The sequence below is a fragment of the Lactuca sativa genome, chromosome 4 (assembly GCF_002870075.4).
Source record: "Lactuca sativa cultivar Salinas chromosome 4, Lsat_Salinas_v11, whole genome shotgun sequence".
Classification (NCBI taxonomy): domain Eukaryota; kingdom Viridiplantae; phylum Streptophyta; class Magnoliopsida; order Asterales; family Asteraceae; genus Lactuca; species Lactuca sativa.
This window is the reverse complement of record NC_056626.2, coordinates 379,706,499-379,727,758: the sequence shown is the minus strand read 5'-3', so window position 1 is coordinate 379,727,758 and position 21,260 is coordinate 379,706,499. Positions and strand designations below refer to the sequence as shown.

General features: G+C 35.4%; 2 protein-coding genes across 3 annotated transcripts; one reads left to right on the top strand and one right to left on the bottom strand.

Annotated features, from left to right (window-relative positions):
- Nucleotides 1-15,381: 15,381 nt before the first annotated feature.
- Nucleotides 15,382-18,830, top strand: LOC111919481 (protein LONGIFOLIA 1). Of its 2 annotated transcripts, none has more exons than XM_042901505.2 (5): nucleotides 15,382-15,756; nucleotides 16,116-16,168; nucleotides 16,265-17,407; nucleotides 17,830-17,989; nucleotides 18,074-18,830. In XM_042901505.2, exons 1-5 carry the CDS (start codon nucleotides 15,606-15,608, stop codon nucleotides 18,727-18,729), a joined length of 2,163 nt encoding a protein of 720 aa, XP_042757439.1. In that variant the 5' UTR covers nucleotides 15,382-15,605; the 3' UTR covers nucleotides 18,730-18,830. The 2 variants fall into 2 exon arrangements, with proteins under 2 accessions (XP_042757439.1, XP_023770799.1); XM_023915031.3 differs by having other exon boundaries at nucleotides 15,383-15,756; nucleotides 16,265-17,416.
- Nucleotides 18,831-18,986: 156 nt separating this feature from the next.
- Nucleotides 18,987-20,761, bottom strand: LOC111919482 (transcription initiation factor TFIID subunit 8). The gene is made up of 2 exons (XM_023915033.3): nucleotides 20,524-20,761; nucleotides 18,987-20,313 (listed from the first exon to the last, which is right to left on the bottom strand). Exon 2 carries the CDS (start codon nucleotides 20,279-20,281, stop codon nucleotides 19,196-19,198), a length of 1,086 nt encoding a protein of 361 aa, XP_023770801.1. The 5' UTR covers nucleotides 20,282-20,313; nucleotides 20,524-20,761; the 3' UTR covers nucleotides 18,987-19,195.
- Between the last annotated feature and the right edge of the window lie 499 nt (nucleotides 20,762-21,260).

Here is a 21,260-nt window from a genome sequence, read left to right as displayed (position 1 = left end):
GATGATGATGATGATGATGATGATGATGATGATGATGATGTGGAGAGAATGGACAAACGTTGGCTTGAGGATATCAAGTGTCAAGGACCATCAACAATGTAGAGTTCGGGCGTCAATGGTGGTGCAAAAAACTATAAATCTTTCTACTCGATGTGAGTAGTGTGACAAGTTCTGGTTAAAAGTGAATATCAATGAAGTGAGTTTCATGTGAATTTTATTGTTGTTTGTATAAAAAAATTTACTGAAATTATTTGCAATTACATTTGTTGCTATTGCTAGAAAGTTTTTATATTGATTGTATGAATTGCTAGTGGTGAAATATAGAAGTTTAAGGTGTCATATGCTTAGGGAAGGAGTGTAGTGATTTACTATATTGTCTTGAATGATTAGCTGGTGTACGATATGTGAGTACGTGGCAGAGAGCCTATGTTCCAATTTATTTATCCGTGAACATATTTACTATGCCCAGGAGAGAGAATCGGGTTTCATGAAACTCCTCTAGAAATGATATATTAGTTTCTTATCACGTGTCATTAGGTCGTGGAAAGAAAGAAAAAGAAAAAAGAATTATATTTGATAAAGTTGTTGCATTGTTTTTCCTATTGACGTCAATATGCATGAAAAACACAAATTCACTAGGTTTTATGCTTATCCAATTAAAACTTTATACGTGTGCAACTTAAAAAATTATTTAGCATGTTACAGTGGAAAAGGCCAAGGAGAAGGCTTAATCAAGAAAACAGAAGAAGGGTTCCACGAAGACGTAACAACTGAAGTCAGTTGAAAAGCTTATTTTATTTTTATTACTTTCGTTGTGTTTCGGAAAATAATAAGACTTGATAGGCCAAGGAGAAGGCTTGATAGATGTTGGACCAATTGTTATTTTGTTATATTTTATCTTTGGAAATTAAGATGGCATAAGTGGTATAAAGGAGATCGTTAAAGTGAGTTAGGTTTTATGAAGTTAGTCTTAAACCTAGAAAGCCAGAAAGTTCATAGGCTTCGAGTCGTAAATAGTCATGCCATGATATGGAGATTTATTTGGTATTTGGTGGAGTAAAAAATAAAAGTTGTACGGATGAGTAACTAGAACTGTTGATAGAGTAAGAAAATCGGGGAAAATTACTAATCTAATCAAATTCATTAATGAGTTTTTATTTTTTAGCCAAAAATTACGATTTGTCTCAAACTAGCCCACGCAAACGTAGGTGGTTAAAATGGTCTACTGTTTCGCTCGTTTACCTATTGTTTTGATTTTAGTATATAAGGATTTTTTTTTTTCATTTTTCACTACGAAACCATAGACGAAAAAATGGTCTATTGTTTCCTCTGAGAAGTCTACTGTTTCCCAAATAATAGATTAAAAATGATCTACTGTTTTGTCTTTTAAATGAAAAAAAAACACTAACTTTTTGACTACTATATCGTACCTATTATATATTAAAAGAAAATTCTATTTTACAGTAAAAGTTAGTGTTTTTTTTTTCATTTAAAAAAAAAACCCTAAAACCGTAGGTTTTGGACGAAACAGTAGACTTCTCAAAGGAAACAGTAGACCATTTTTTCGTCTACGGTTTTGTAGTGAAAAATGAAAAAAAAAATCTTTATATACTAAAATCAAAACAGTAGGTAAATGGGCGAAACAGTAGACCATTTTAACCACCTACGGTTTCGTGGGCTAGTTTGGGAGAAATCCTAATTTTTGGCTAAAAATTGTTAATCACTTCTTTAATTTGACTAGATTAGTAATTGTTCCAGAAAATTGTGGTATCTTCCACATAAATAAAATAAATGCTTAATACATGCCAATAACTATTTTAAAAGAACGTTGAATAAATATGACATAAATGTTTTGGACCATTAGGATCTAAGAATGATTTAAGTGTCACAATTCAACTAATCTATTGATGGACCTAGTATAAAGTTTGAAAGGATGTCAAGCTGATGTCGAAAGGAGATATACTCAACCAAAAGATATAGACTATAGCTTCTTTCAAGCAATCTGTGACATTATAAATTTATAATAAATTAACAGTTTCCAAAATTATCCTTATATTTTAACCATTTAAAAACCAAGAAAATACATTATCCGTCAGTTTGGATGAGCTGAAATGAAGCCCCCCTGAACCAAGCGCCATTTCTAGCCTTCCACGCACACCATAGGAATCCATAGCAAATGGCAATGAAGATCTTCCGTTATTGGGACAACCCGATAAGTTGCGAAGCTAACAAAATTGGAGACTGGGGAGAACTTATGGAATAAGATGCCACACCAATTGAATATCCATTCAAGGGCCTCTGATGCAAGAGGATAACCCACGAGCATATGATCCGCATCTTCAACCCCGTTAGCAAACATACTACAATAAGTGGAGTTAAGATGAACACCTCTCTGAGCTAAAGCCATCGCCAAAGGAATATGTCCCAAACAAGCCCTCCAAGTGACACAAATGCATTTAGCAGAGACAAGATGAGTGCAAACCGTGGGATTGTTGATCGAAACCATCAATTTGCTGTCAATAATAGCCCTTAGATCACTAACATAAATTTCCCATCTCCCGACATCTTTGACCTCCAAGAGGCAGATCCGCTGCAAGTCATAAAATGTCCGACCAACCCATTGAGCAATCCGAGCTCAGCCAACTCAATCTGATCTACAGGCTACCTCTTCTAGTCCCAAACAAACTTGTCACCTGTCCATCTCTCGGAAATAAAACACGACTTCCTCCTGTCTAAAGCAAAGAGGAAAAGGAATTTAGATTCAAAGATCCCATCTGTAACGACCCAAAAATTCCAACCAATTTAAATTTTTCAAAAACAACCCGATCTCTTTAAATTATTACAAAAAGGTTTTCAATACAATTTATTTAGAGTATTCCCAGAATCACATCACAACATAAACATGAGGAGCGGTACGATCACGCCTTCGCCTTGCCACGGTCTCCTGAAGAACCTGAAAAACATTAAACCACAACTGTAAGCCCGAAATCTTAGTGAGATATCCCAAAAATACCAACCACATATACCATACACGCATATCATGCCATATCATATCAGAACACAGAACAACCATGCACTTCGGGTCTACTGTGTGACTGGTCCGCCGCACCGGCCAACAGTCCACCTGGTCCACCCTCCGAGTCTAGCCATATACATCGAGTCTGCAGTGTGATTGGTCCGCCCGCACCGGGCCTTCAATCCACCTGGTCCACTCTCCGAGTCTACAGTATGACTAGTCCGCCCACACCGGGCCTTCAGTCGGCCTAGTCCACTCTCCGAGCCTCGGCACGTCTAGTCTGCCCTCTTGGGGCCTACAGCCTATCCGGACCGCTCGCTGGGCCTTCGGGACAACCGGTCCGCCCTGGGTATCTTGGCCTACAACACAAAGCAGGATCCGCTTCAACCCAACTCCTATCCAAACAACCATGTGCACATAAACATACAATCATATAACAATTCACAGTCAACAAGCCGATCAAACAGATCACATAGCATATCATCATCCTAACCAGGATACTGACCTAACCGGTCACTAGCATAGCATCACCCTACATATCAGGATACCGACCTCAACCAGGTCTCTAACATACACCATCCTAGCTACCAGGATGCAAACATATCAAAGCAATAACATAACAACAATACCCGGATCTCAATCCGATAAAGGGCCGGCCTTTGTGCCTTAGACCCTGTTGATATAGTGAGGATAACTCACCTCGCACTGCCAAAACTCTGAACTGAAGAAGCAGATTCCCGAATCACCGACTCACCGAAACTCCCGAACTAGCCATCATAACAAAATAATCATTAGGCCAAACATACATCCACTTATTTGGGCCAATGCCAAAGTCCAAATCTTCTATAAAGCCCAATATTGGCCCAATTTACCAAATTGGGCCCTCCGCACCAAATGGGCCTAGATCCAAGGTCCATAATAATAATTGGGCCCAAAATACTCTATCCATAATTTCCAGTTATGGCCCATAAATCCAACAGCCCAATAACAGCCCAAACTATAAGGCCCAAAATGAAAATGCCACAGATGAGGTACGATGGGCGTACCCTTCTTGGTAAGCTGGGCGTACAACAATGCTCGCAACATGGGATCAGGACACTGGCTCGCTACGCGGGGCATACTCACATGTTACGCAAGGCGTAACTTCGCTACTTATTAAGTTCCCATATCTTCTTAATGGTTTAAGCTCTTAAGCCCAAACTTCAGATCCCTAGGCCAAACATGCCTAAGATTCATAAAGTCTCAAACTTTATCACTTGGGACGTCCATAAAGCTCTTAATCCAAGGTCTTAATCCATTAAGACCCACATATCTCACACATGGAACAACCACAACCCTTGGGACCTCATTTTTCTCACTCAAGACCTCTCCAACGGTCTGAAAGGACAGATCATCTCGGCCAACTCAAAACATGCATCAAAATGAGGACTTTTGGGACAAGAATGGTGTCAAAGCTTCAAAACACATAGATCTACACAATATGAATGTCAAGCAAGAAGCTTTATACCTCAAATAGGCTCCAAAGGATGATGTCTTCCCAGATCTATAAGCTCCATCCGTTTCTCTCCTTCTTTGACAACTTCTCCTTTCTTCCTTTATGCTCTCCTTGCCAAAATAAGCTTTTCAAGGCCAAACACACCCAACAATGGAGGTGGAACGGCTATCTAGGGTTTCTGAGGTTAAGGGAGAGCTTATGGAGGCTAGGGTATGCACCAACATGTTCCTTATATAGTGGCTGACCCTAATTTTAGGGTTTTAGATCTCTGAGAGTACGCTGGGCGTACTCAGCCTTGCACCTGCGTCCATATACGCCTTTACGCTGGGCGTAATCCCAGCCTATGCTGGGCGTACTCGGCGAGTCCCCAAACTTCATACTTGGCCCGCATTATTCCACTTTTCCCACAAGATAATCAAAATACCACTTCTCTTAAATCCCGGGGACTCACGATTAGGTACTTCTTAGGAACGGGGCGTTACAATTCTCCCCCACTTAAATTAGGCTTCACCCTCGAAGCCTTCGGCATCTCTACTCCAGAACTTCTCCCGCCACGCACCACCTGGCATTAACCCAACCAGGTTCCTCAAGACGTAACCATCGAAACTCGAAACTCACTTTCTCCTTTCTAGCGGTGTCCTGACTACCGCCTCAAGCCGGCCACCGACTTCACCCTCTGATAACCACACTTATCAGGCTCCACACTTATCAACCGAGTACCACTCCATGACACTTTCTCGATCCTGATCACAACAATCACTTGGCTCTTACGAGCCAGATATAACCCTAAACCACCGGGTTCCTGATCCGAGTCCAGCTCTATCCATCACATGCTGACAGCATAACACATTCTTCAACCTCATAGCAACTCCCATGAGTTCTCCTCTTGCAATCGCATGCACATGCTATACTAGCTCTAACACCCTCGGGTTAGGAAAACCCGACACACTGACGACACCTCCAAACATCCCCCAGGATGAATCACTACTACATACACAATTCCTTGATCAGAATCAAACTGGCAATCTAAGACCCCATCCCTGCACCCCTTCCGAGCCTCTCGGCTCTACTCCCGCGGAATCCCTTCCGCGACCTCAGCAGACATCCATTCCGGATGTGATCCCATACCATTGCCGCAATCATGCTGCTCAAAGACCATAATTGGACCACTCCAAACATAACTATGCGCTGCTGCTTTCACTTTCGTGAACTTACACTCCCTCTCGGAACTACATTCCTCTCTCTTTTCTTACCAAGGAAATCCACTTGGCCGCCTTGTCACTACGACAAGTGCCACGGTGCTCGTCCAACGCTACACTACTCCTTTATAGCATAACCGCTATCCATGCAACACACATGCTCTGAATCTACTCGCAAAGACTCTCGAGTCCATGCACCATCTCCACTAATCAAGATCAATACCCGGGGCCAGACCCTCTAATGCTAACACATCGCAACATACTCAATCCATTTCCTCAAACCGATCTAACAATACCTGCAGAGTCTTCAGCATGATTGGACCGCCTTACCAGGCCTTCAGCCAATCTGGACCACTCTCAGAACCTTCAGCCAATCTGGACCGCCCTCCAGGGCCTTCAGCCTGGCTGGACCGTTCTCCGAGCCTTCGGCCTGACTGGTACGCCTTCCGACCTTCAGTCTATCCGGACCGCTCAACTAGCATTCATCATTCCGAGTTATCTCTCCGGGAAATCCTCCCATGCATACTGTTCTAGCCCTCTAGGGGTTCCGAACTCTATCTCCATCAAACATACTCAATCCCGGCCTGATCCCAGGCCTTCCACAATCAAATACCCTTGGTCTGTATCCCGCCCCGCATTCCTGCCACTTACTCATACCAGCCTACGCTCTTGGCTGACAGAATATTGTTGAATCCCAAACAGCTAAACAACCTCACATGCTCATCGATCTTCCGGAGAATCTTCCAATTCTCCCCCACTTATAGCACTGACTATCAATCACCAGTCGCCATCATCGACCTCCCTCAACAACCTTACACAGCACAATCACTTACACGCGAACTGCGTCCCGCAAGCGCAAACAACCTTAACAAAACACATCTCAACGCTGATCGACCCGAGCTCGAAAGGAACTCAATCTACAGCTAACCACTCCTCAGAATATAGATGCTACCCATCCCTCAAATCAGACGCTAGATTTCCACTAATAACCCCCACGAATGATAACCAACGAAATTCCCAACACTAACCCATAAGCAAACCATAACCCTCAAAGAACAACGAATACCGCACCGAAAACCACACAATAAGACTAACAGATAAACAATACTCCACAATAACCACAAGATAAACAAGACATCAAGAAAGAAACATACCCGCAGCTGCATCCGGCACTGCTCTGACCTCCTCTGCTGCAAGCTGAAAAGCACGACCCTGAGCCCTTGGGGGCTCCGCTCCACCCTGACCTCCACCCGTGATCCTCAAAGTGGTCGGTGCTGGAGCCTGCACCGGTCCTGTAGCAAGCTGTGGACAGTTGACCCTCAAGTGCCCAACCTAATGACAATGATAACAAATCCTCAAATCCCGAACCGGTGCTGACTGTCGACAATCCCTCGCATAGTGCCCCTCCTTTCCGCACTTGCGGCATGCACCACCGGACCTACAAACTCCAGTGTGACCCCTCCCACACTTCCCACAAGCGTGGCTGCTCTGATCTCCCACCCTAGAATCAACGGTCTTGGACCATTTCGGCGCCGGTTGCGACTGCACCGGAGCCTGCCTCAGCTCACGCAACTGTTGTTGGGTTTTGAGCATTCTAACACTCCTAAGTGTACATGCAACCCTAAATACCTTGGATCTATGTTTTCTCTATTATACATGCAAATAAGAACATCCAAGGTATTATCCTAATCTAGCATACAAAAACTATGAATGTAACAAGATAGAATACATACCTCTTGATGTAGCTTGATGTCTTCAAGCTTTAAGAGCTTAGCCCCAATAGTGTGGAAGCCTCAAGTGGAATCACAAATCGCCAAACATACATCCACTTATTTGGGCCAAGGCCAAAGTCCAAATCTTCTACAAAGCCCAATATTGGCCCAATTTACCAAATTGGGCCCTCCACACCAAATGGGCCTAGATCCAAGGTCCATAATAATAATTGGGCCCAAAATACTCTATCCATAATTTCCAGTTATGGCCCATAAATCCAACAGCCCAATAACAGCCCAAACTATAAGGCCCAAAATGAAAATGCCATAGATGAGGTACGCTGGGCGTACCCTTCTTGGTACGCTGGGCGTACAACAATGCTCGCAACATGGGATCGGGACACTGGCTCGCTACGCGGGGCGTACTCACATGTTACGCGGGGCGTAACTTCGCTACTCATTAAGTTCCCATATCTTCTTAATGGCTTAAGCTCTTAAGCCCAAACTTCATATCCCTAGGCCAAACATGCCTAAGATTCATAAAGTCTCAAACTTTATCACTTGGGACGTCCATAAAGCTCTTAATCCAAGGTCTTAATCCATTAAGACCCACATATCTCACACATGGAACAACCACAGCCCTTGGGACCTCATTTTTCTCACTCAAGACCTCTCCAACGGTCTGAAAGGACAGATCATCTCGGCCAACTCAAAACATGCATCAAAATGAGGACTTTTGGGACAAGAATGGTGTCAAAGCTTCAAAACACATAGATCTATACAATATGAATGTCAAGCAAGAAGCTTTATACCTCAAATAGGCTCCAAAGGATGATGTCTTCCCAGATCTATAAGCTCCATCTGTTTCTCTCCTTCTTTGACAACTTCTCCTTTCTTCCTTTATGCTCTCCTTGCCAAAATAAGCTTTTCAAGGCCAAACACACCCAACAATGGAGGTGGAACGGCTATCTAGGGTTTCTGAGGTTAAGGGAGAGCTTATGGAGGCTAGGGTATGCACCAACATGTTCCTTATATAGTGGCTGACCCTAATTTTAGGGTTTTAGAACTCTGAGAGTACGCTGGGCGTACCTTTAGTACGCTGGGCGTACTCAGCCTTGCATTCGCGTCCATATACGCCTTTACGCTGGGCGTAATCCCAGCTTACGCTGGGCGTACTCGGCGAGTCCCCAAACTTCATACTTGGCCCGCATTATTCTACTTTTCCCACAAGATAATCAAAATACCACTTCTCTTAAATCCCGAGGACTCACGATTAGGTACTTCTTAGGAACGGGGCGTTACACCATCTCCTAACCAATCATCAAGCCAAAAGAGAGTTTGAGAACCATCTTCTACCTGAAAATCAAATTTATGTCAATGACTTCCAGCCTAGCTGGAAAGAGACATCTGTTTTATACTCTTATGAGGTTGGAGGTTGGGAGTTTGACTCCTGCAAAACACTCTTTAAAGTTGATAAAAATATTTTATCTCCTCATGTACGGACTTTCTCTCTGGAATCCCTATGGGGTCGTGTCTGCCCTATTGTATGATTCAATCTTTGGGTTTTTGTTGAAATATTATGAATGGGCTTTGGTTGAGACATGTCGTTGTTCCAAAAAAAGAAGAAAATTTGATGCCCAGATTGTTACGCCCGTTTAGAGTTTTTACAGTATTACCCTAAGTTCCAGGAATAGTTTTTGGCCCAATCAGTAACTGATTTACGAAGACAATTATGGATCATGCATATAACACATCTCCATAAGTTGTTTTTCTCACTCGAAGACGAAATATATTCTAAAGATGAGGGGTTACAACATCTATATTTTTACTATTGTTAAGAATTTATATTTTACATCTATTATCAATTATTTAATTTTAGATATGACGTAAAATAATATTCATATGGATGTGGGGGTGTGGGTGTGGGCGGGGGTGGGGGTGAGAATGAGGGTGAGGTTGGTGATGGTGTGAGGTGTTTGTGTGAGGAAAGATGATACTCCATGTGGATTAATAAATAATTGTTAAAAATAAAAGTGATGTTGGAAAGTAGTTTTATCTTTTTAATGAAATATATAATTAATGAAATTTAAAATCTAGCCATTCGCCAAATGACTAATTTCTTGACATACAAAATTTGATGGAATTATTCTATTCCAATTTGTTTAAATTTGTCAACCCCATCCTAATGCAATTTATATTACTAGTCGTGAGATATGTATAACATGTGTTTATTCAATATATATATATATATATATATATATATATATATATATATATATATATATATATATATATATATATATATATATATATATATATATATATATATATAAACATTTAGAAAATTTGAATTTATAACAAAGTAAAAAAAAATTATTGAATTATTGAAACTAACTGTTAATTTCTTTTTTTAAATTTAATCAAATAATTTAAATAAATAAACAAAGAAAATAATTGTGTTTCAATTTAGGAATTTTAAAAGTAAAAGGAAATTTATATTAATTAAATTGATAGTCATTTATTATTACGTTTATTACAATTATTACATTTAAATAGTATGTGAAATTTAATAAAATAGTAAAAAAATAATAAAATGACATGTGAAAAAAAATAATTTAAAATAACCACAAATAACATGTGACAAAATGAATACAAGTATGACATGTGACGGAAAAAAAATATTTTTTTTGTTAGAGTAGGTTATTTTAAATATTTTTAAAATTTATGAACCAAACATGTATAGTGTTTGTGGAAGATGCCATTGATCTTGAATCTTTATTATTTTAATATGATATTGTATCATTATCATTATTCAGAACTAATGCTATATTTGTTATAATACAGAAAGAAAAGCACACAAAAATAAGATATGATGAGTGATTTTAAATGTCCTACATATACTTCTATTGCAAAATAATGATTGTAATAATCATATCATTAATTTATAAACTCTAAAGAATAAACAAAAGTAAAAAAGTTGCCACATCGATCCTAGAAGCATGCAAATAAGTTACATGTTTTAACATGTTATCTAACCATTTTATTTATAAGTAATTTATAACAAATAATCACATAGGATTGTGTCTAAATATTATAATTAAAACGATAATGACAAGTAATTAATATAAAGATTTGGATTAGTAGGTGGATGTGAAATAAAAACAGAGCATGTGCCATTAGGTAAGCTTTGATTTCATTATCTGGCCATTTCTGTAATTTGATTATACTTGACGCTGATCTTTGACTTTGACTTTTTCATCCTAAAATGAGATAATTTTTGCAATTGTGTGATTAGTTGAAAATCGAACTTATTATAAAATTGATCATCAACCTTTTCAAGATGCATTATTTTTAGTATAGATGAGATTGGTTTTAATTGAATGTAAACATTTATTTTATTTAATTTAAACTATTTAATGAATATTTAATACATAAATCATATTCTTCCACTAATAAATCGACCTTTTACAATGTTAATTCATTACTTGTAGAATAAGAGTACACTTATCTCACTTTCAACTTATATACTTATTTCTTCATTTCATGTAGTGTATATATATATATATATATATATATATATATATATATATATATATATATATATATATATATATATATATATATATATATATATATATATATATATATATATATATATATATGGTTGGGATTAAATGTGAATTACAAATATTGTGTGAATGTGTGACTAGTTCTTGTCCATTTGATTAAATAGAATAAAAGTTTATGATCTTAAGGTGCATGCTAATAACATGGAATAGCACATACAATATAACTACATTAATTTACTACAATAATAAATTAGTCAAATTAGTTACCAATATATCATGGAACGTGAGAATATTAAGGGATAAAAATTAAATTAGGTTTAAAAAAATGAATTATATATTTTACATTTTATATTAATAACCGTATCCTATAATCTGATTAGTAAAACCAAATGAACATTTAGAAAAAGTTGGTTATTCTTAATGCATTCTTTAAGAATATGGTATATTAGAATATGCATATTGAAAATTTTGTTAAAATACATTTTGTTGATTATTATATTTACATTCTTTTAGAATTAAATATGCTTCAAGAATACATTAGACTTAAACACGTTTAAAGAATAAGAATAGAACATTATATAATCTATATAAGAAGACATATTCTTTAGAGAATTAAATCAAATTTATACAAATTAAATTATAATTCTTGATGTATTTTGTAAGAATGAAGTTATTTTGCAACATGCATTCTGCAAGAATAGAGGAAGAACATAATCACAACCATTGTTTATCTTTTTTTTAATCGCTTAAGCATAATTGTAAAACAATTGAAAACATTCTGAAAGAATGAGTTTTTAGTGAATATTGCACTGTGCATTCATAAAAAAATATCGATGACAACCATTCCTTTTGATTTTCAAATTGCATGTCCTTTGTTTCAACAGCTAGAAAATAGATTTAAATATTTAATTTTTAGTGAATTAAAAAAAAACTAGAATTTTTAAATATTATTAATAAATATGCTACATATAAATTATCTCCATGCTTCATGAATGAATGAAACTAAAATCTAGCATTAAGGAAAACAAATACCGATCATAGGTTTTTGATTGGCGGAACAATCCCTAAAATGGTGGATTTTTAATTAAATATATTAATTAAGTTTCCAAAATTATAGGTATTTAATATTTGTAATAATTAATTTAACTAACCAAATTATTATAATGATCTTATAAAATGATTGGACCACATTTGGTTATACATTCACACAATATTTAGAGGTTATATATGATCTCAACTCTCTCTCTCTCTCTCTCTCTCTCTCTCTCTCTCTCTCTCTATATATATATATATATATATATATATATATATATATATATATATATATATATATACATTATAATAATCTAAAGTGAATATACCCTTAAAGGTATATAAGTTTAGATACCTAAACCCAACATAATACGTCGTTTTGTATAATATATGCATTATAATGTTCTTAAACTTCATCCCTTAACTTGATTTACTTTCAAAATTTTGGAACTTTCACTATTATCTCCTCTTACATCACAACTTTCTCCCGAATATACATATTTTAGTTGAAAATGAACATTATATAAGAGGTAGATAATGATGAAATTTAAAAAAATCTTTGAAGTAAATCAAGTTAGGAATTGAATTTTAAGAACTTTAGATTATTACAATGTATGTGTGATATAAAATGACATAGTATTGTAAGTTTGGATACCTAAGCTTATATATATTTAAAGGTATATTCACTTTGCCCATATATAATTTGTACAAAATATTATATTTTAGCAATTATATTTTAGCTAACGACATATTTAATACATTAAAAAGTTATATTAATTTTTTTCGTGACCTCTTAGGCCTTGGCTAAATAATCCTCCCCTAAGTCCGTGGAGAAAAAAGTAGTGTCATATCCAATATTACTGCCAAAAATTATATTTATTTATAATAAAGAAATAGATAATTTATAAACTAAAAATGGTTGTGGGCAAACTAAGAAACAAGAAGTGGGGATGTCCTCTTTGTTAAAGAGTCTTTTCATAACATGTCTTGCTCCCTAAACCACCAAATAACTTCAACACCACATCTTGCTTTCTATTCTTATTTCCCAATTTTATAATCTATGATTGTTCCTTCAACTTGAAATGCAATTTAAATAATTATTTTATTAAAGCAAAACACCAAAAACTAGAAATAAATATTATCTCAAATCATGCTTTGAGCCTTTGAGAGCTTTCAAATGTAAGTTCTAAAAGTAATTAAGTAGACAATTTTCATTTATCTCGAATAAACTATCTTAGCACTTTATATACATATGTAATTTTTTCAACTTTTAACCTTAAACAATCTAAAAATCATAATATGATCATTTTTAACAAAAACCCTTGAAGCTTATTATAGAATAGATGATGGAAAGTGTTTCTTTATCCTTAAGATTTGGACCCGAAACTTAGATCCACAAAACTTTTATGCTCTTTCACTTCTTTTCATGTGATGAAAAAGAGATAAGAGGGAATCTTGACTTGCAAATAACATTCACTTAACAAGTTGTAACCCTTGTTTAATGGTCACACAATCTTCAAACCCCTTTTTAGAACCCTAAAAAAATGTACAAAAAGATACATCCTATTAAATATACACAAAGATATTCAAATCAAACACACCTTACAAGAATCATATACCCCGATTCTAATCCACCTAAACTTTTAACAAACTAGAAAAAACAACCGATAAAAATCCAAATACAGCTACAGATTCATCCGACACTGTCTTATAAACCGCTTTATTTATGTGGGGTCCAAATGTAAGCTAAAGTGGTATGCTAATGGAGCTCCATTCTTGTTGTAACATAGTAAGATTAACTTGATTGATGACACATAATGTTTGCTAATAGTTGGTGAATGTTTAGTGAAATTAAGGCAAACAATCCTCATGTGAGGCCTTTAAGCATGTGATTATTCACCCAAGACCAACCATCATAGTCAACTACCCCACCATACCCCTACCCTATCCTACCCTACCCTACCCTACCCCTTAAAAATCAAGTTTATTTGGATGGATGAATGGATATATACCAAGTACAAAAGTACATACACATAAAGCATGCATGCTTTACATTACTTGTACTTTGATAATCATGTATGTAGACAATCATTGTACTCCCTATGTACATGGAGCCACATGATGAATCAATGAATTCTTATCATTCCTCTCATGATTTCACGTTAGTAATGTCGTCACAAGTTGTACCTTATGCAGTAAAAATAGTACAAAAACAGTTACCAAGTCGATTTTCAAGATGTACTAGGTGTTTTCACCATGCTAAAATAAATTACTAACCACCAAGCAAATAGATTGGTCCAGTTTCGTATATAATTCTAGACCCTACATAGCTACATTCATGTAAAGTACTACTACTTAAGCATAAAGTACAACCCACATAAGCTTATATAAGTGTGCTGATATTTAAAACGAAGAAGATGAAAGAAACGATAAAGTCACTGTACACATTTTCAACAAGAAGCACTTGCTATGCATGTTTAAAGCATAGGTACAAGTATTCGATGCATGAATTGACTTGAAAAGAGTATAAAGTTGGCATCTTTACATTAATGAATACCAAGAAAGTGAAATTACTATTATACCCACAAGAAAAATGCAATCTTTACTAATTTATTTACAAGAAAAATGCAATCTTTAATAATTTATCTACAAGAATAATACAAACTGAATAAATATAAAGAGAGTGAAATTACTATTTTATCTAATAAACTATTTTAAAGAGTATAAAGTTAACAACTTTAGAATAATAAGTACCAAGAAAGTGAAATTACTAATATACCCACAAGAAAAATTCAATCTTTACTAATTTATTTACAAGAAAAATGCAATCTTTACTAGATTATCTAAAGAAAAATTCAATCTTTTTACAGAATAAATATAAAGAAAGAGAAATTACTATTTTATATTTTATATAAATGACTATTTAAAAGGTTATAAAGTTTTTATCTACAATAATAAGTACCAAGAAAGTGAAATTACAAATATACCCACAAGAAATATGAAATCTTTACAAAACAAAAAAAATGCAATCTTTCTACCAAATGAAGCAAAAAAATGCAATCTTTCTACAAAATGAAGCAGTATCGATGATTTTAGCAATAAGGGTATTTTGGTAAATTTGGAGAAAAGAATGGTCTGCAAAAGGGGTTTAGAAGCTGCAAATTGACAGAGGATACAATGTACATGCACTTTAGCCTCCACAACTGACAAACTTCACATGAAGGGGCCAGACATGAGACCCCATCCACATGGAAGTATAGATCTAACCACATCCATACCCAAACTTTTTCTTTTTTTAAAAAAATATTAAAATATAAATACAAATATAAAAATAGCAGCAATTTTCCCTCTTAAATCTTGAAACTTTCCTGACATAAAATAATCCCACCAAACTTGCATATATTGCTTCAAAGCCTAAACCTTTTTGCAGTCTTTTCTTTGATGAGCCAAAAAACAAAAGAGAAAATTCAGTTCTTAATTCTGTCTTCTATGAACAAGAAAAGCATCTTACTCATGTCCTGCTTTTGTGAAAGATAAAAAGGCGGCATCAGTGGTGGTGGGTGGTGGTTGGTGGTGGTGGAAATGGCTACTAAGGTTGTGTACAAACAAAGAGAAGAAAAAAAAGAGTTTCAGAAGCAGTTTGGATGCATGAATGGACTTTTTCAGCTCTTTGATAGGCGTTACCTTCTTGGTCTACATCGTAATGGCCGGAATCAGAAAATGCTAACCCCAGGTACCAAATATTTTTACTTGACCATTTTGCCCTTGATAAAAAAATACTGTGTATTTTAATGTTTGATTAAACATTCACTCCATATTTGGCCTTGGTAAAGTAAGGGTAGTTTTGCAGTTTTTAACCACTAATACTTTTTTTTCTTTCCAAATTAACCATTTTGACTTTGGTCAAAGTTGTTAGTTTGGAAAAATATATTTCATGATTGGAAGTAGATAAACCGCAAAATTGCCAAAAATGTAAGGGTTTTTATGTAATTATAGTGGCAATTTAGTTAGGCATTATGAGCATTTAAATGATAAATGGTTAAATACTACAACTTTTTATATCTCAAGATAATTATGGATTGGTTTTTTTAGGTGAAGGTGAAAATGGCAAAAAGGAGATCAAGAATTCATCTGAGAAAGTTGAGGTAAATATCAAGATTCAAGAATGAAACCAAAAAAGCTTTTTTAACATATGTGAACAAGGGCAAACATGTAAATTTTTACTTGAATTTTGAATGTAGGAGATAAATACAAAGAGGGTTGTGATCGAAAAGAGCCGAGTGTCGATTGAGTCATCAAGAAACTCGTTTTCATCATCTTGTTCATCAACCACTTTCTCATCTTTAGAATGTAGTAAAAGGGTACATATGGAAATGCAAATTCCCTCTTTATCCACATCCCCAAAATTACGAAAAAACCAACAAGATTGTTCTTTACCAGATATTAGAGACGTGGTGAAGAACTCGATGACTAGGACAATCCGCGTGGCATCAGCCAAAAATATAGAAAAAGAAATGAAGCACATTGATTCCCCAAGGCCTTTTGTAAGACAAAAATCGGTTGAATTTGAATATGAAAGAAAAGATAGAAATCTTGCAAAAGAAGCATCAAGATTGTCTTGTGATGAAAGGGAATCCAAGTATTCTTTGAAGTCAAGTTTGAAAGTCAAAGAGGTTCCAAGATTATCGTTAGATAGTAAGCAAAATAAGAATTCCAAGAATACCCTTGATCAAACCCAAGAGCCAGGAAGTAATAAAAGACCTTCATCGGGTGTTGTGGCTAGGTTGATGGGTTTAGAGGGTTTTCAAGATTCCAATCTTGAAATTGAAACCTTGAAGAAGACTAAAATACCCTTTTTGGATCATGAATTGGTTTCAAGATTCAAGAAAATGGAAGTGAAAAACGGGTCTTTTTCGGTTTATGGTGAGATGGAGAAAAGATTGAGTGGAATTGAGTTTAAAACATCAGGGAAGGATCTCAGAGCACTTAAGCAGATACTTGAAGGAATAAAGAACAAGGAACAATCTTTGGAGACCAAGAAAAAAGTCAAACCAGTCAATGGGACTAGACGTGAGCTAGTGAACCGGGAAGTCAAACCGGTTAAGTTGACTTTGACTAAAGTCAACCATGGTGAAAATGGGAACGATTCGTTTGGAAGGAAAAAGGTCAAAGATTTGACTCCAAGAAAAAAGAAGGTGGCTGGTGGGCCACCAAGATTAGTGGCATGCTCAAACTCGGAAAAGTTGACCGGAGAAAGAAAAAAGTCAAAGAAAGTCTCGTCTGATTTGACCAGAGTCAAAAAACAATCAAATTCCAAAAACCCAAAAACCAAAATGAAAAACAAAGAGGAAACAAGAAATGATCAGCCAAAAGAAGATCACAAGGTGATTGAGGTTAGTTCTGTCTTTTAACATTTACAAATATATTTCTTACTAATAACTAATAGGGTTAATGTCATAAAAGACCTTATATTTTGTGTTTTTTTTTTTCGGATTAAACTTTACCTTTACTTTTTTTTTTCCTAAAAAAGACCTTGCATTTTTTTCATTTTTTCCGGATGTGGCCATTTTTAGTTATTTTTTTCCAAAAAAACTTGTAAAATGTGAGGGGTGTTTTTGGGAAAAACTAAAAAAAAATGAGGGTTTATTCGGAAACAGTTAGAAGGTTGAGGGTTTGTTTGCAAAAAAAAAAAAGACAAAGTTGAGGGTTTTTTCGGAAAAAGTGAAAAAAAAGAAAGTCTTTTACGAGATTAACCCTAACTAATAAGTAATAAATTACTTAATTTGTCCCTTTTTTTTTTTGTCAGGATAATTTTGTTGAAAGATTGATAGAAGAAGAGACACAGACACCAATTGTTGATCTTCCAAAAATTACAATTGAACAACCGAGTCCTGTTTCAGTTCTTGATGTGTTCTACACAGAAGACACACCTTCTCCATTAAACAAGAAAGACACTGCTTTCAATGGTAAATACTAAAAACAGAAATTTCAAAAAAAAGTATTTGCATAAAAAAATTGACAAATTTTCGTTTGATTGTTACTCTTTTCAGATTATGAGGCTTTAGACTTTGAGGAGAATCAAGAAACAGAATGGAATCAAGTGGAGGATTATTCAGATGATTTCAAATTGAATTTTTTCAACTCCACAAATGAAGAGCATGAATACATAAGTGAGATATTATTAACTTCAGGTTTTTTAAAAGATATAGAATCTGCAATCAGAATAGTTCAGATTCATCCAACGGGTAGTTTGATAAAACCTGATTTGTTCCACTTTTTGGAGAAAAAAGAAGGATTTACAGATGATGAATGTCATAAAAAGAATGAAAAATTAAAAAGAAAATTGATATTTGATTCTGTGAACGACATTCTTCTTAAAAAATTAGTAATTTTAGGCTCTTTTGATATGTGGAGTGGAAAAAGAAGATTAGGGATTCTGAATGGAGAAAAGTTACTGAAAGAATTGTGTTCAGAAATAGATAATCTCCAAACTGCCCCTGAGAGATTTGTGTATGATGAAGATGATGAAGTGAAAAATCTTGTGAGTGTAGATGTGAATAAATCAGAAGATTGGGGTGAGTGCTGTTATGAGGTTCCAGGGGTAGTTTTGGACATAGAGCGGTTGATTTTTAAAGACTTGATTGATGAGGTTGTGAATGCTGACATGGCGCCACGTAGACAGTGTAGGCGATTGTTTCCTATGTAGAACTAGTAGTTGATTCATGTTCTAATGTTTATCTACTGATTATAAAATTGTAACTATTGAGTGCATATAAATTATAATAGAAAGTTAACTATATTACTGTATATGTTAAAAGTCAATCACATATTGTTGTTTTATGTTGCTGCTATTGATAAATAAATTCAAAAGAAGAAAGTTGCAAAATTTCTAAAAAAAAATATAACATCATATTTCATATTTCATATTTCATTCATAAGATTAAATAAATGGAGTAAAACAAGTAGGCAAAAAGTAAAGAATTTTAATTGAAAAGAATTATCATTGACTGGGAACTACAAACATACCTCAGAAAACCTGTTAATGTGGGAACATTCAACATTCCCCTCTAGTAGATATATGCCCTTGGCTTTGACTTTTGACTTTGACTACTCCGGAATTAGCATGTGCTGCTAGGATTCCAAACTAGTATACAAACCCTAATCTAATGTTCCTAATTTACAACTGAATCATTTCCATTATGCTCTTCAATATCCATTGGTTGTTGTTGTTCTTTCACAAGTTTCTCTGTTGTTATCTTTTCTTTCTCATCATTCACAAACCAAGACACAACTTCTGCTTTTCCTTTCTCATTGTGTGGTGTGTCTGTAGTATCCAAGGGCTTTTTGGGAATGTGAAACTTCATTTGAACTGAGGGTCTATTGTTCAAAAGAACTTTTCTGCTACCTTCTTCTGTATCACAACCACTGTTCTGATTAACTGCCTGATTTGGTGGAACAATATCCAATGAAGAAACATGATTCCCCCATGAGCTGTGATTTTGTACCTCATTCTCATCTTCTTCTTTAAGTTTACTAGGAATTGAAACAAAAGAAACCTCCTTCTCCCCAGGTTGTAGAGGCACAGAAAGGAAAGGGTTGTTTGGGAATTCAGATTCATTACGTGTCAAATTTTGCTCCAATTTTGAAGATGGTTGCTCAAGGATCCTCTGTTCTTGCTCAATTCTATTAGGGATCATTCGAGTTTCTTCAGTAATGGATGGAGGGATGCTAATATATGTGTTGGAATCAGGGAATTTAGGTAACCAAGGAGGGATGATGTCTGTAGGGGGTGTTTCTCCAGATTGCAAGAAACTTGGTGTTAACTTTCGTTCTTTGATTACTGGAAAGGAAGGAACAGAGTAAGCAAATCCTATTTCTTCAGATAAATTAACGAATTGTGAAATCTCTTTGATGATACCAGATCCTGATAAACAATGATCTCTATCGGAAGCTCCTAGAAACCCTTGTGAGAGACTCAAATCTTCCAACCCTTGAATTATATCAAACACATTACATTCTGTTCTACCAGCTAAATTAGCGTAGAAATTTGATGTCTTCCCAATCTCACGGATATATTTGCAGGCCACATCAGAGAATGTATCAAGTGCAGACTGCTGGAAACCTTGAAACCCTACACTCTCACATACTTGAGCCACTGCAATTCTCGCAATCGCCTGTGGAAATTCATCGTTTTTCCTTCTCTTCTTCAAAGCTGATTCGATTTCTTTTGAACTCTCGCCACCTCCTCCATCGCTCATATTAGCAACTTCATATCACTTCATTCCAACATCTTCGACATATCAAACAAATCGAAAGAAAAAGAAAAACTCAAATGGCTGAAACTAAACGAAAAAAACCCTAATTTTTAAATCTCTCGTGAATTCGATTCATTCGTTTCCAATAATCTTGAAGTTGTTCCACTCATGTATATGCACTCTCAAATCGCCGAATGTAAATCTAATGCAACAAGTATCCGAAACAAAAAAAGAAATGAACTTACCGGCGGTACGCGCACAGGGCTTCAGTGATTCGGTAAATTCAAAAACGGGAATTCAAACACTTAGACAAACAAATTTATGAACACTTGCTGTTTGAATTTGAAGAGCGGGGAATTGATTTGGGTGAATCAAACATCAAAAGGGTTTTGAATAAACCTTCGAGTAAAACCCCGGATCCGTAGAAAGATGACCCGAGTTCTAGAGAGAGAAGGATCTGATGAGAGAGAAAGAGAGGTTGTCTTTGGTTTTATAGGAAGTGAATTGGAGGAGCGGGGTGGCTTAATGCAGAATGAGTAAACTACATAAACGGTCCCTGTAGAAACTCCAATATGCAGTTCTAGAATAAAACGTTTTTTTCTTACACTTTCAAGTCCTGATACAAAATTTTCACAATTTGGGTTTCAAAAATTTATTTGTCAAATTAAGTCTTCAATTTTGAATAGAATGTCTATTTTTGACCTAATATTTAGAGTTGTAAACGAGCTGAATGTTCAACAAACGATTCGTGAATTGTTCGGCAGGAAGTTCGTTTATTTAATAAACGAACGAACATAAACGCAAATTCTCGTTCGTTTAGTTAAACGAATGAATACGAACAATGGTCTCATTCGTTTATTTATGTTCGTGAATGTCCGTTTATGTTCGTTTATTTAAGTTTATTTATGTTCATATATGTTCAATTGTTTTTTATTAGATTACTATATTATATGTTCGTTTATGTTCATATACGTTCAGTTGT